Source organism: Protomyctophum parallelum, assembly GCF_964188405.1.
Source record: "Protomyctophum parallelum genome assembly, chromosome: 13".
NCBI classification, from domain to species: domain Eukaryota; kingdom Metazoa; phylum Chordata; class Actinopteri; order Myctophiformes; family Myctophidae; genus Protomyctophum; species Protomyctophum parallelum.
The window spans coordinates 26,617,940-26,634,580 of NC_139708.1; the positions used below are offsets into that span (position 1 = coordinate 26,617,940).

Below are 16,641 nucleotides of genomic sequence, written 5' to 3' on the forward strand. Positions count from 1 at the left end.
CACACACCGTGCACGCTGCTGCAGTGTTTGCGTGTTGATGTTGAGTGTCTGGCAACGCAGAAAAGAGGCTGATCTCTACAAATAAATAATGGACGATTTTTCACCCACACCGCTGTCTGTCTGGAGGGGGGGGGGGGACGCCACACGCACGCGCGTGCACATGCAGGCAGGCCAGGGGGAACGAGCGGAGCAGTTGATTGGGGTATTGATTTCACGTCGCGTCGCTCGCCGACAGATAGGAGAGTGTCACCCATGAAGAGAGACCAGGCAGGCCAGAGAGGCTATAGTATAGACCACACACATGGTGTGCGTATGTGTAACTAACATAGTGAAAGGACACGCGCATCACACGCACGCACGCACTCAGAGATTCCGTGTCATGCGTGCATGCTCCAAAAGGAATACTGGACTACTCGCCCCGGTGCTTGCCCGTTTTTCCTCCCGGAATTTTCCCCAGTGAGGGGGATAACTTTGTAATATGTTATTGGCTGTTTGTATTCTTTTTGGAAAAATATAAAAAGATACTCCTGTGGAAAGGCTATATTATTTGACTTATATTGAACCTATAAACAATTTAGTATTATTTAGTATAATATGTAAGGTTTTGCCCCCTCAAATGGTACCTCGTCAGATAATCCCCACATATCCTACAACAACTTCTGTGAACAGACTTCACTGTAGTAGCTTTTCATAAATTATATTTGTTCTGCTGTCATGAAAGTTTATAGTTAGAGAAATTCAAAGTCCAGCCATCTGCTGTCCAGCCTCTCCCACCCCTCACTGGGGAAAATTCTGGGAGGAAAACAGAAACGGGGCGAGTAGTCTTGTTACCCTCCAAAAGAATGGTCCCTTATTACTGGTTCCGTGTGATGTAGGGCAGGCTCTAGGCCTATATACACTCTCATAGTTATGGAGGTCCATTTGGTTCCGTGCTGTGATGTAGGGCAGGCTCTACTATACACTCTCATAGTTATGGAGGTCCATTTGGTTCCGTGCTGTGATGTAGGGCAGGCTCTACTATACACTCTCATAGTTATGGAGGTCCATTTGGTTCCGTGTGATGTAGGGCAGGTGTGGTATCCACTTTAAAACATTTTACTGACCCAATGATATTAGTACTTTGGTTCATTTATAAGGAATTATACGACACAGGCTCTACTACACTCTCAGACTTATGGAGGTCTTTGAGTTAAAACAGTCAGGACCGCTGCTTTAGTTGATATGATAAACTGCTCTCTGCTTTTTATACTAATAATATAACGCAGTCATTTCATATTTAATATTTAACTTAGACTTCATGCTTATTTTCTCTGTTATTCTGACGCTTTTATAAGTTGCTCAACACCGTCTGCTATAACTGCTGTCAGTTTCATGGTAAATTGTGAAATGCAATAAAATCCTGATTTCTTATAATTTAACTGAGAGTCAAATTAAAATCAGCATTTTTAACTCTTTCCGAGGTCAGATTATTTTATTATCAAACGTGAGGTCTTTATTATAGGATATTGTTTTCTATTTAATTTCTAATTATGCATTTTACAGAATTTGCTTCTTGAAATATTGTATAACAAAAATGTTTGAAGCTGCATAATATATATATATATATATATATATATATATATAGGTCACACAATGCCACGCTTTAAATTACTATTTTAAAATATGTTATTAGTGACATAATAAAAAGTGAAGTGAAGTAGCCTATAATTTAAAAGTAAAACGTATTTTAGTGACATAATGAAAAGTAAAGTATAGGAATTTAAAACATGCTTTTGACATAAAGCCAAATAGGAATTAAAAACATATTTTAGTGACATAAATGAAAACTAAAGTATTAATTACAAATGCAAAACATTATTTTAGTGACATAATGAAGTATCAATTTAAAACACTTTGATGACATATTTAGGCCTAAAGTATAAAGTACAATCATAAAACACTTTAGTGGCATATTTAAAGTAAAGTATTAATTTCAAAAGTAAAACATATTTTAGTGACGTATTTAAAGTATAATTCTAAAACATATTTCAGTGACACAAACATTTAAAGGGTACCTCCGTGTGATTTAACGCGCGTCAGAACTTATCTCGCCGCCGCGGGTCGGTGTCACTTTCAAGTGTCTCCGGGTAAAACAAACCAGAAGTACGCATGCAGGTCAGGTCAAATATTTGCGCGCGCGGCGGCGCGCGTGCTCTGATTTACAGCCACTTAGGGCTCATAGCAGAACGCATGCACGCACACAAACACACACACACACACACACACACACACACACACACACACACACACACACACACACACACACACACACACACACACACACACACATGCACGCGCCTCGCCTTTTTCTCCAGAACAGAAGTCACCTGGAGAGCAGGTGCTGCCCTGCTCGAGGGGTCACGGTCACCGGATTGGAACCGGCGGTCTAGTCCGCCTGGCTTCCTGCATGCGTAGAGACTCAACACACACACACACACACACACACACACACACACACACACACACACACACACACACACACACACACACACACACACACACACACACACACACACACACACACACACACACACACACACACACACGCACACGGCGCGTGCACGCGACACCGCACGGGGTTCTATGGGAAGTTGGAGGTAGGAATGTCTTCTCGGCCCAGTCAGTGGGCACAATGGAGCGCGCGTCCGGCCGTGCGTAAAACCGCATGCGTGCAGACAGAGAGCATATTATTGCATATTATATAACTGTCCATATAGGCCTACTGTACTGTTACTTATACTGTTCGTATAATTGATAATTGTAATATCACAATAAGGGTTAATAAAGGTATATCCCCAACATTTTACATTAAAATTTAAAGGACCCCCAATTTATGATATGATACAATGTGTTGTGAGCTTGTATAGATCGGCTATTTTCAGCAAGTGTAAAATCAGCCATTACGACGGCTGCATCAAGCCACCATAATACATTTTAGTCGACTAAATCAACGGTAGATTTAGTCGACTAAAACTATAGACTAACACTAAACACTAAATGAAAACTATTCAAAAGACTATATGACTAAAACTAAAATCAAAATTTGCTGCCAAAAACAACACTGGAAACAGCCTATAATATATGTCACAAAGGACAGTTGCGTCACAACATGGCCTCCATCCAGAAGGTTTTTGTTCTGTTCACAGGAGCTGAAACAACAGTGGAGGAAGCGGGACATGTATTCCCTCTGTCCAGGGAGCATACATGGTTCCTCCCAGAACCACTGGTTCTGCTTCACAGACCCTTTAGCCGGGGACACAACATGTTTTCCGGGAAAATATAGCAGATCTACAAGCGAAAATAACTTTAGAAATACATGTATTTATTTTTAATTGGGTTTTTTTAGGGCCTCCTATATCCAGCTTTTGGTGTACATGCAGTATGTCCACAATCTTTGTCCTACACAAACATTAAATCCTCATTGACAACGAATAGAGCATTTTAACGTTGATCAGCATGTGTCTATTGTACGTCACGATGATGTACGATGATATGGGATTTTTAAAATTGTTTAGGAAAATATCACGGGATTTTTACTATTTAATTTGTTCTATTCTGTGGGAGAATGTCTTGCACTAAAACTCTCCCCAACGTCCCACCCGTCAAAATGTCCCTTAAAACGACTCCTCCGTGAATGAAGTTCAAACCGCAGAAAGCAGAGCCAATTTCAGCCAAAGATTCCTTAAGATGTAATTTATGTATGAAATAAAAACTAACTCTGCGCCTTATTCCCAAATGCCCAGAAAAGCGCCTCAGTTTGCAGATTTTAGTCTAAAGGAAAATAAACGGTTGGTAAAGGAAATGTTTAAGCCACTGAGACACATTTCTGGACTCCTCAGCAGTGTTGCCATATATTGTGAGAGAAATAGGCAGCCAGGTGTATGAAAGCAAGGGCCACAGGACAGGAGAGAGAGGGTGGGGGGGGGGTGTCTGACAAATATTTTCAGAAGATTGCATCTACAATTACAAAGTATCAGTTTGGATGCATTGTATTTGTAGACTATACAAGGACATTGACACAATTGGACCTTGCCAACTACACGTTATAACAAGCCCAAATAATCAACTATACGCTTTAGACACAATTAAACCCAAATAAACAACTACACTTAAGACACAAGCCCAAATAATCAACTATATACACTTTAGAAACAAGCCAAAGAAATACGCAAAACTGCTTATAATAAGCGGACATGGCAACACTGCTCCTCAGTCACTCTTCACTGGAAACTTTCCACGCACGCACGCGCGTCGCGCGCCTGGCTGAGAGAGAGAGAGAGAGAGAGAGAGAGAGAGAGAGAGAGAGAGAGAGAGAGAGAGAGAGAGAGAGAGACTCTCACTTCTATTATTATTCATCATAAATAAAGAGTGAGACAGATGCACGCTAAGGAAGCAGAGAGTGTGAAATGTCTCCTTCTGGGGCGCGTCTGTCTGTCTGTCTGTCTGTCTGTCTGTCTGTCTGTCTGTCTGTCTGTCTGTCTGTCTGTCTGTCTGTCTGTCTGTCTGTCTGTCTGCCTGCCTGCCTGTCTGTCTGCCTGCCTGCCTGCCTGCCTGCCTGCCTGCCTGCCTGCCTGCCTGCCTGACTAAACTGCTTCTTCTGATAACGTAGGCACCAGCTACAACACATATTTATTAGCTATACTTATAGTGGCTTATAAATATGGGGTGCAGACATTTAATATATTAGACATTAAATACGCTATAATCAGACATGATCAAATAACATTTTGGAACGTGCACTTATATTTCTAGATAGTTTATTTGATTGACATAATGTTGTGACGACGTGTAGATGTGTTTTTAAATGACCCTCTGAGCGATGGGAACGGTTCGGACATATCCTCCAATAGGCTGACCTGACCTTACGTCATCACCACGTCCTTCATTGTAGGATGAAAGAGAATGGCCTCTTTGAAGAGAGGCCGACGTCATCATAAAGTGTGTGTGTGTGTGTGTGTGTGTGTGTGTGTGTGTGTGTGTGTGTGTGTGTGTGTGTGTGTGTGTGTGTGTGTGTGTGTGTGTGTGTGTGTGTGTGTGTGTGTGTGTGTGTGTGTGTGTGTGTGTGTGTGTGTGAGAGAGAGAGAGAGAGAGAGAGAGAGAGATGTTGTTTTAAGAGACTGTTTCCGACTTGTGCTTCTAAATACTTGGCCTGCTGAACTTGGCGTTTTTTATCAGTCTGCTGCTGAGAGAGAGAGAGAGAGAGAGAGAGAGAGAGGGAGAGAGAGAGTGGAGAGAGAGAGAGAGAGAGAGGGGAGAGATAGAGAGAGTTTTCTGACATCATGGAATTTACATTATGGAATCAATCTGCAATTTCATTCCATGAATTTCTCCTTTGTACAAAGTACATGTAGGCCTACAGTAGACTACTGTACTACCCCGTTGTATTTGTTGTTGACATGAAGCCAATTTTCTATGCTGCTGTTGATTAATTGAAAACATACACCACAGGGTGCACACATTTTTTGACTTGAGAGCTACTTTCATAATGACGGCTCAACAAGATCTCCATCCATCCATCCATTCATCTTCAACCGCTTATTCGTAGTCGGGTCACGGGGGCAACAGCTCCACCAGAGTGCTGCAGACTTCCCTCTCCGGAGCAACATTAGTGGCTTCCTCCTGGGAGACTCATCTGACTGAACTTCTCACCCTATCTCTAAGGGAGATGCCAGCCACCCGTCGAAAACTCAACCGCTTGAGTTTTAATGAGTTTTCAACAAGATCTATACCCAATGAAAACATTATAACAGCATTGCTGAAAATGTCTTTGGAATAGCGGTGCTGGCATTACATTTAATACAAATGCACTTGGAATGGGAAAGGGGAGAAATGGAATATGTAGGCCTATAGTTTTTTGTATTTAATTTGTAATCTACCGACATTTGCGCGCAGCAACACTCTTGAAAACAAAGTATTGCATTATGGGTTTGAGCTGACATGGGCCCTTTTTTATGTCAATCAATCAATCAAGTCAACTTAATTCAAGTGTCAGATGCCACAAATAGTTTTTATATTTAAATTAAATATTCTCTAGGCCCGGGGCATGCCATGTGATCTACCTGCACAGCCTTTCTGACAGTGGCGTGCACAGACATTTAGAGGGGCAGGTGCTCAAGTGAAAAAAGGGCACCTTGTGCAGCGTGTGGAAAAGGCCGGTTGCCTTAAAGATGGAGTGCCACAATTTTTGTATTTTTCCAGTTTTTCATGTGTCTATGAGGTGACAGTACTTCATTAGACACCCTGGAGTTGTTTTTATGCGCAATGGTGTATTGACTTTGTATTTAGGGTTTCTTCCTGGAGGCTAAACCCTTGACAGTCAAACGGGCCAATGAAGTAAACAGCAATATAGTGACATCACACTATCAGCCCCTCCCCTAACCCCTCCTTCTTTATCATACAACTACAGCTGTGGGTGTGGCTTCAGTTCAGGTGGATCACCACCCATCACCACCCACCAGGCAGACCAGGCATACTTAATGAACTGGTGGGCGTGTCCACTTAAAAGCATGATTTTAACAAATACTGTACACTTTTTGGAAAGAGTTCTTCCACCTTATATTTTAATAATACCTGATTATCATGTTTTAGGGTGGAAAAAAATCGTGGCACTCCATCTTTAATAGTGTGACATTTATAGATTGTGGGGCCTAAATAATATATTAGAAGCTTTTTTATCAACAATTGATCCATGTCACCATGGTCCACATACTGTAGTGTACACTTTTCTTCAAAATGGCACATTGCCAAAAGGGCAGGAGGTGCTCTAGCGCCCCCTAGTGTCTATCTGTGCACGCCACTGCTTTGTGATGTACTGGTAGATCACGATCTACCTTTTGGGCACCCCTGACCTTGTATACACTACACTACTACACTACACCCCTGACCTACTGTACACTACACTAGCATAGGACCAATAATGGTGCCCAGGACTTTGTTGTGTTATCCCTTTTAGCCTAAATATCTGATTGTACCTCTGTGATGTTTACACACACACGCACATGCACACGCACACTAACCTAAATCCATTAAAATGATAAACAACAACAACAATAAGAGTTTGGATTCACAGTAAACGGAGGGCGTCACGTGACATTTTTATTACAGGTTTTTTCTCACGTTTTTTTTTTTTTTTTTTTTTTGTATTTGTACGAATCTTCGTACTTCACGTTTTTAAATGTTTTTTTTTGTTGCACTGTGCGCATGCGTCTTATTTTATTTATTTTTTACCCCAAAGAGATAAAAGGGAGAACAACATAAAAACATGAAACGAACACCATCATCATCGATCAATAAAAACAAAAAGACAACCTAAACCGAGAAACGACAATAAGAGTAAAAAACATCTCCAGATTCTACTAAAACGGCATAAATAGGCAGTTTCATGTTGTTGGAATCTTTCCAATTAATTAATTGCTGCTACGTCATCACCAATAAATCAATCAATCAATTAATCAATCAGTTGCCATGACAACAATAATAACATAGAAGTGAGAATAATAAAACAGTAAAAAGTGCACCGCCATCTTCATCGTCATCATCATCGTCATCATCATCATCATCATCATCATCATCATCATCATCATCATCATTTTTTTAACTTAAAAACTATACAGCTGCCAAAGATAAAAGTTGTTAATAATAATAATAATAATGATCAAATTCTAACAATATAGAAATGTTTCCACGATAATTGTTCCACAAAGAAAGGTAGCTATCATTTTTTTTCTTTTCTTTTTTAATGTTTTTAAACACTAGTGTAGGCTAGGCTAACGTGTGGTTGCTTGTGTAGTGTTTGACTTTTCACATCCCGCCCCGCTCGCCCCCCTCCATGGAACCCGCCCCTCTCGCCCCCATCTATCGAACCCGCCCCTCTCGTCCCCCTCGATGGAACCCACCCCTCTCGTCCCCCTCCATCGAACCCGCCCCTCTCGTCCCCCTCGATGGAACCCGCCCCTCTCGTCCCCCTCTATCGAACCCGCCCCTCTCGTCCCCCTCCATCGAACCCGCCCCTCTCGTCCCCCTCCATCGAACCCGCCCCTCTCGTCCCCCTCGATGGAACCCGCCCCTCTCGTCCCCCTCGATGGAACCCGCCCCTCTCGTCCCCCTCGATGGAACCCGCCCCTCTCGTCCCCCTCGATGGAACCCGCCCCTCTCGTCCCCCTCGATGGAACCCACACCTCTCGTCCCCCTCCATCGAACCCTCCCCTCTCGTCCCCCTCCATCGAACCCGCCCCTCTCGTCCCCCTCGTTGGAACCCACCCCTCTCGTCCCCCTCCATCGAACCCGCCCCTCTCGTCCCCCTCCATCGAACCCGCCCCTCTCGTCCCCCTCGATGGAACCCGCCCCTCTCGTCCCCCTCCATCGAACCCGCCCCTCTCGTCCCCCTCGATGGAACCCGCCCCTCTCGTCCCCCTCCATCGAACCCGCCCCTCTCGTCCCCCTCGATGGAACCCGCCCCTCTCGTCCCCCTCCATCGAACCCGCCCCTCTCGTCCCCCTCGATGGAACCCGCCCCTCTCGTCCCCCTCCATCGAACCCGCCCCATTCGTCCCTCCATCGAACCCTCCCCATTCGTCCCTCGATCAAACCCGCCCCCCTCCCGACATCAATTTCTAATTTGTGGTCATTTCAGATTTGAGTTTTTCCTTCTTCTTCCCACATAACGTTTCCTAAAAAGTCTCTCGACGGCTCACAGCAAGGCCCAGTGTAGTGTGTAGCTAGCTATATAGGCCATCATAAGTCCGGTCCAGTAGTCCATGTCCAGTTCTTCTCGAGTCGCCATTTTGTTTAGTCTTTTGGCCTGAGTGTCCATGTATGGGTTTTCAAAACAACGAGACTCCAGTCCATTCCAGTCCCTCTCCACTCCACCCCCGGGGGTCTTTCAAAACCATCCATTTTTATTCACATAAGGTTATTTATTCTTCGTAATACTCACTCGATGTGTCGCTTACGGGAGATCGCACTGGGTGATCAGGCACCCAGTGGGATCTCCTGTAAGTGACACAATGAGTGAGTATATTGTTTGAATAAAACCGGGGTTACGTTTGTAACAAGGAGTTTTCATAACCAGGGTTACGTTCAAAACCTATAGTTTTCATAACCGGGGTTACGTTCGTAACGTGTAGTTTTCATAACCGGGGTTACGTTCGTAACCTGTAGTTTTCATGTTGAAAACAACGAGCCTCCATAGTCCAATCCGTAACTCTCTCCACTCCACCCCGGGTCTTTCAACAAAAACAAAAAAACTCATCAAAAAGACATTTTGTTTTTCATTTCTCTCGAATAACAAAGAGACTCCAGTCCAGTTCCAGTTCCCTCTCTCTCTCTCTCCACCCCGGGTCTTTCACACCATGTTCATTTCTCTATCTCTCTACATTTGTTTGTTATTTTTGTCGCAGCATTCCTCTGCGCTGGAGGAGCAGTGCGACGCGGGTCCGGGGGGACCCCCCCCTCCCCCGTCCCCTCCCCCTCCTGCCCCCCCTGCGTCTCCCCTCAGCATCTCCTTCTCTCTCTTCTCCCTCTCCACCTCCTCCTGCTCGCTCTTGGACGAAGGGAACTTGTCCTTGTTGTTCTCCTTCTTCCACTTCATGCGTCGGTTCTGGAACCAGATCTTCACCTGCCGCTCGGTGAGCGCCAACGCGTGCGACACCTCGATGCGCCGCTTCCTGGTCAGGTACGGGTTGAACAGGAACTCCTTCTCCAGCTCCAGCGTCTGGTAGCGGCTGTACGTCTGGCGGCCGCGGCGACGACCCGCTGCTGCTGACAGGCAGGGAGACAGGTGGGGGAGAGACAGACAGGTGGGGGGGGTGGGGGAGAGACAGACAGGCAGTCAGGGAGACGGGGTGGGGGGGGGGGGGGAGAGACAGACAGGTGGGGGGGGGGGGGGGGGAGAGACAGACAGGCAGTCAGGGAGACGGGTGGAGGGGAGAGAGACAGACAGAGAGAGAGAGAGACAGATAGGATGACACATCATTAGAGGAATACTCCACATTCTTGCTTATCAACATACACTGCGTGCGTGCGGATGTGTGCGTGTGTGCGTGCATGCGGAAATGTATTAAATTAAAAGGTCAGATGTCAACATAATCATGACGGCAGTACGTCACTATTTAATCAAACACACACAAACACACACACGCGAACACACGCACGCACGCATGCACGCACGCACGCACACACGCACGCACGCACGCACGCACACACACACACACGCACGCATGCACGCACGCACAGATGCACGCACCCACGCAGCCATAAACATGTGCACACAGAGGAGGGACTTTAAATTTATGAAGTGCCGGGTTAGAGAAAGGGCAAGGGGGGAAGGGGGGAAGAGAGAGAGAGATAGGAAGACAGACAGACAGACAGCTATAGATAGATGGACAGAGAGAGAGACAGATAGACAGGATAACAGACAGACAGCTAGATAGACGAGAGAGAGAGAGAGAGAGAGAGAGAGAGAGAGAGAGAGAGAGAGAGAGAGAGAGAGAGAGAGAGAGAGAGAGATAGAGAGGATGACATACAGTATGAGTTATTCTGCTGTAATATCTATATGACCCAGAGAGCAGGAAGGTGATGTCATAGATATGTAAATATATACATTAAACATACAGTATGCATGATGGATGTGCAGTGTTCTGAACACGCCACCACACTCCACTGCGTCAGATGGTCAGACCATAGAGTCAGATGGTCAGACCATAGACAGACCATAGAGTCAGACGGTCAGACCATAGAGTCAGACGGTCAGACCATAGAGTCAGATGGTCAGACCATATAGAGTCAGACCATAGAGTCAGACGGTCAGACCATAGAGTCAGACGGTCAGACCATAGAGTCAGACGGTCAGACCATAGAGTCAGATGGTCAGACCATAGAGTCAGACCATAGAGTCAGACGGTCAGACCATAGAGTCAGACCATAGAGTCAGACGGTCAGACCATAGAGTCAGATGGTCAGACCATAGAGTCAGACCATAGAGTCAGACGGTCAGACCATAGAGTCAGACGGTCAGACCATAGAGTCAGACCATAGAGTCAGACGGTCAGACCATAGAGTCAGACGGTCAGACCATAGAGTCAGACTATAGAGTCAGATGGTCAGACCATAGAGTCAGATGGTCAGACCATAGAGTCAGACGGTCAGACCATAGAGTCAGACGGTCAGACTATGGAGTCAGACCATGGAGTCAGATGGTCAGACCATAGAGTCAGACGGTCAGACCATAGAGTCAGACGGTCAGACCATAGAGTGGTCATTGGTCATTAAAGTCATCTCATGTTATCAGTGCTAACAATGTTAGGGAAGGACATGTTGTGGGCTCCATCTTGCGCCACCCTTATCCATTATCCCTACACTTCTTTTCAATTTTTTACTATTTTGAAAATAGTAAAAACAGTTCAACTAGCCGATCTACATCTACACGTTGTGAGCTTGTAGTTCGACTATTTTAACTATTTTAAAAGGTTTTTTAAAATAGTAAAAAAATCCAAATAAGTTTAGGGATAAGGGTTAAGGAGTGGCATATTATATTTATATATATATTCATAGCACTATCTATATATAAAGTATACACTCATAGAATATATCTAATTTATAGAACTATAGCCTACTGGGTCTCATCACATCTGCTTTGTATTCCACTAGACTGCTCTAGAGTATTCTGACACCCTTGTCTATGTTTACATATTTTGCTCTAAATATCTGACCTGTTTTCACCCTTAGCTTGCCTCTCTCTCTCTCTCTCTCTCTCTCTCTCTCTGTCTGTCTCTCTCTCTCCCTATCTTTTCCTATCTGAAAACGATGGGGTTTGTACGAACATCGATCCCATGGCCTCACACTTCTGTCCACCTAAAGCTGTGATGTGACAAATTAAGATGAAACTGATTCTGATTATTATGTATGTCTCATCATCCTACAGTAGTAGTCCTGAAGAACTGAATAAGTCTTTCATATACTGTACATAATGTGTTTGTCTAATAATCTATACTGCATATCTACAACTACAATATGTGTGTAACCCCATATTATATTCGTTATACTACAGTGTGTCTGTATCCTAAAGAACAAAGCACTTCCATGATAGTAGAAAACGTCAACTTCCAAATATTTGTAGTTATAGAGTGCAGAGAGAACAATGCAATGCTTAAAATAAAATATATACAGCAGGTAATCAATGAACCTACAATCTGTCTCTAAACAACTCCTCTGAATAGTGCAATAATATTCAGACACAAACTGTATCAAATGTATAAACATTAGTTATATCCACAGAGAACCTAAATGCGGTCGTTATGTCAGCAAAACGCCCGGCATTAACATCCAACGAGGCTGATTATCACCTCGCCTAAATCCAGTATTACACTCTTCCAGAACCATGTACAGTTTATGAGACCGTACCGTACTACAGCATTAGGAGCCAGAATAATAAGCCAAGCACATGGAAAAGCAGATGGATATTATGTTCTGTTATACTGTAAACGCCCCGCTGAGAAATGTCATCATTCCTAATATAGATTCTCTACGACAAGATGATGGACATAGTGTTGAAATAACATGAAGCAACATTAACCGCACATGTTTTATAATGTCTAATAAATCCCAGGAAACATTCATACTGGTCTAGAATTAATCCTAAAACACCACAATTTGCAGTTTAGGCCTTTTTTCAGACTCTCTTAGTCCAGAGCAATTTACAGTAAGCAAGAACAACTCATGATGATACATCACATACATAGAAATAGTCATCTACGATCATCAGGAAATCAAGAACCAGTCTAAAAGTAGAATATATTTAAAAAAAGCAATAATCTGTACATTGAAACTATGAACACAGAATACCAGGTCAATATCGTTGCTGTCGGGAGGAAACCTCATAACTCCATTTTTGAGGGGGGGGGGGTTTTGGCATAAATCAGTGCTATTAAATCAGTGCCTTTACGTCTTTGTGTTGGTCCAAAAATATTGAACCAATGGAAAGTAGTAAAAAGTGTTTTGGACAAAACCTCTTAACTCCATTGGACCCTCAAAATGTCTACTAAACCAACTTACTCCACAACCTCTCTCCCTCTCATGGAAGTAAATGACAATATATATAAATTACAACACCAACTTTGATGAGGCTGTATTGCTTTGTTTTAAAAATATAAAGTTTTCTTAATTTCCTGAATAAAGAAAATAATACATTTCCTGAAATATGAACATTTTGGAGTTATGAGGTTTCCTACCGACAGCAGAGATACCATAACCTGCATGGAATCTGTCTCTTACATTTCTAGCCTTCAAGCCTGTAAAGAGAACGCTATACAAAACTAAACGCTCGCGGGCCGACCAATACTTTATGAATGAAACTGAGGTGTTTATTATAGGCTGTGTGTAACTGTAACTGCACAGCCTGTGCTGATGAATGGACGCTATTAAAGCTGTAATCCTGTGATGATCAGTGCTAGGTTTAAACTTTAAATCCATGTCAACACGCGCTAATCCTGCTCTGTCGCTGCTCAGCCTGCACTTACAGCAGCACGGAGGAGATGGATTTCTTTTTTTAGAAAAAAAAGCATCTCACTCTCAGCAGCTCCCTTACAGGAAATGTCTCCAACCACACGAACCCTCCTGTTTCTAGGGGTCGTTCATGCAGCATTTAGCCCCAGAATAGCCTGATCTGCAACAAACGCTTACGGACGTGTCGTGGAAGTGACACGTCCGTGAGCTTTGTTGCAGATCGGCTATTTTCGGTGAAGAGCCATTTGGTGAGAGCAGGTTCCCAAACATTTGAGCTCGAGAGTCGAGACCAATTTATTTTTTATTTTTTTATAGACGTTCCCCTGTGACCCAAACTAGTGGAAATATAGCAGCGATCTACGGCTATTTTTGACCACTTCTTAAATATTTGTTCTGTCATTTGTGGAATTTCTTTAGATTCTTCTTTGATTCCTTCATGAAATGACTGGGAAAGAAATCATTGAATTGTGTGTTTCTAATTCATGACATTGTTAGCTTTTTTGGGAAGGTATTTTGAAAATAATTTGAACAAAAAGAAAAGGGACCCACATATGGGTCCATGCACTGACCCTGCAGTGCTTCTATAGAGGGGAAAAGGAGAGAGGGTCTCGCCTATGGCCCCTGGGGCGCTCCGCTCTGTACTGCACAGAAGTGAGAAAGTAAGCCTTCTTTCTTTCTTGGGAACCCCCTTTGGTTTCCGAGCTATGTGTCTGCATGGCCTCTCGGGTCAGGAGCCTATCTCCTGTTTCCGTAGCGTGCATGCATGCGTGTGTGTGTGTGTGTGTGTGTGTGTGTGTGTGTGTGTGTGTGTGTGTGTGTGTGTGTGTGTGTGTGTGTGTGTGTGTGTGTGTGTGTGTGTGTGTGTGTGGTGTGTGTGGTGTGCATGGCGTGAGGTAGCTTGATGTCCGAAGTACACTCTCAGTACGTCAACAAGGTCAGAACACTAGATACGGGCGTTTAAGTGTTTCACGTCAGGTTGCACTTAAGTACAATGTTGAGGTATTTCTAGTATACCTCAGTATTTCCAATACTTTTCCTTCTACTCCAATACATCTCAGATCCAACTGTACTTTTACTCCACTATATTTATATTTTAAAACTTTAGTTACAGTTACTTTGTAGATTTTTACTCGTATTACAATACATACCACTTCAGACATATACATTTCGTTCATTTGATAATAGACGATCTACAAAGCTCACAATGTGTTGCGATGCAACACATTGTGAGCTTGTAGATCATCTATAGAAAGGACTAATTCTCTTCACTTGTAGATCGTCTACAGAAAGGACTAATGCTCTTCACTCTCAACTTCCTGCACGAATACATTTGGGAGAAATTAACGTTTATTGCCCTGCTCTGTAGCAGTAAGCGTCTTATCAAAGCCTCATTGTCACATTTTGAATTAATATTCCTGCAGATTTACAACGTGGACTCGTATATTCGTATATTGTACAGTCCAGCAGCACATGGATCTGAGGGGTGGAACAGCCTATTGTAATACGAAGGATACATCAACGGACATGTGAACATAATTAACGCATTCAGGCTGGGAATCCCTTGAAAATCTGCTATTTTTTTTACACCAATGCAACTCCTACAACAAAACAGTTTTAAGGACATGTCACACCAATGCAGCTCCTACAACAAAACAGTTTTAAGGACATGTCACACCAATGCAGCTCCTACAACAAAACAGTTTTAAGGACATGTCACACCAATGCAGCTCCTACAACAAAACAGTTTTAAGGACATGTCACACCAATGCAGCTCCTTGCAACAAAACAGTTTTAAGGCCAGTCGACACCAATGCAACTCCTTGCAACAAAATAGTTTTAAGGACATGTCACACCAATGTCACTTTGTTAACATTAAGGAAGTATTTAGACAGGTACATGGTGTAGTGAATCTTGTGGACCAGACCCATTGCAAGATGCTGTACTCTGTCGTCATGTCGGAATGGTAGCAGTGCTGGTGCCGTGTCATTAGTCAGAAGGTTCATTGTTCCGAAATTACTATCCCTATCTCTAACCCTAACCTAACCGCAAGCACGGGAGCAAACCTAAACCTAACCGCAAGCACGGGAGCAGTGCATGTTCGGACTAACGGGACTTCGGATCTATGGGCAGTTTCCGCAGTGCTTACAGCTGCTATTAGCCTACATATAAAGTCCTACAGAGCTGCTGGTTGAATAGCAGCAAGGGGTGGACTGACCATAGGACGTACCAGGCATATGCCCGGTCTGGGCCGAATGTTAAATTAGTTGTCTATTGGCTGTGTATCATTTATGTTGTATACTGTAAATGTGGTGGCATTAAGGGCTTGTATTCCTATGGGCCTCACTCGACCCGAAAAGCCAGTAGAGTATCTACGCGCTACATGGTTGTGGTGGGCCAGTCTGCATGGTTGTGGTGGGCCAGTCAGCGTGGGCAAAATTCAGCGGAAATGTCCGTGCCGAATGTTTGTCTCGGTCCAGCCCTAATAGCAGCATGCATCATATGCACACAGATGTATACACGTTACACTACAGATAGACATGTTGTTCTGTGCTATACTGTACTCGTCTAGTACAGTATATATGTTGTCTTGAATGTGTTTATTATCGATTTCCCTTTAAACCTCTCTGTATGTCTTCTGCCCGCAACACAACACAGTAAGCAACTACCCATAGCTGTTACTAAACAACGGCGGCCATTCACTGAGTGACTTACACAGTGTAGGTAACCATGGCTACGGTGATAGTAGTTGGTGATCCGTGAACTCTGTTTCGACATCTCATTTCATTTGTGTCTGGTATTAATCCGTTCTGGACGGGAAACCCCTTTAAGCATTATTCATGTTATACTTTAGCTATTGAAAATAGCAGATCTACAAGCTCGTAGTTTGAGCTTGTAGATCTGCTATTTTTTGGAAAATTGTAAAAATGTGGCACAAATCTTTGAATATATATTCTTTCAGAACAATTTTTAACTCATATCTTTGCTTCGTCCCTGGAACTACATATTTTCAGATGGGGGTCGACGGCGAATTACATTTAATCTTTGGGGTCCTTGACATGAAATAGTTTGAAAACCACTGATATAGAAACATAGGATTTTTCAT

The 16,641-nt window shown here is 43.5% G+C and overlaps 1 protein-coding gene across 1 annotated transcript in view; it reads right to left on the minus strand.

The window, feature by feature from the left end:
* Positions 1-9,408: 9,408 nt before the first annotated feature.
* hoxb8a (homeobox B8a) overlaps positions 9,409-16,641 on the minus strand; it is a gene marked incomplete at its 3' end in the record, with an annotated part of 14,898 nt that continues 7,665 nt past the window's right edge. Inside the window, exon 2 of the mRNA XM_083779032.1 lies at positions 9,409-9,794. Coding sequence (XP_083635158.1) covers positions 9,409-9,794 — 386 coding nt within the window. The remainder of the gene's footprint in view (positions 9,795-16,641) is intronic.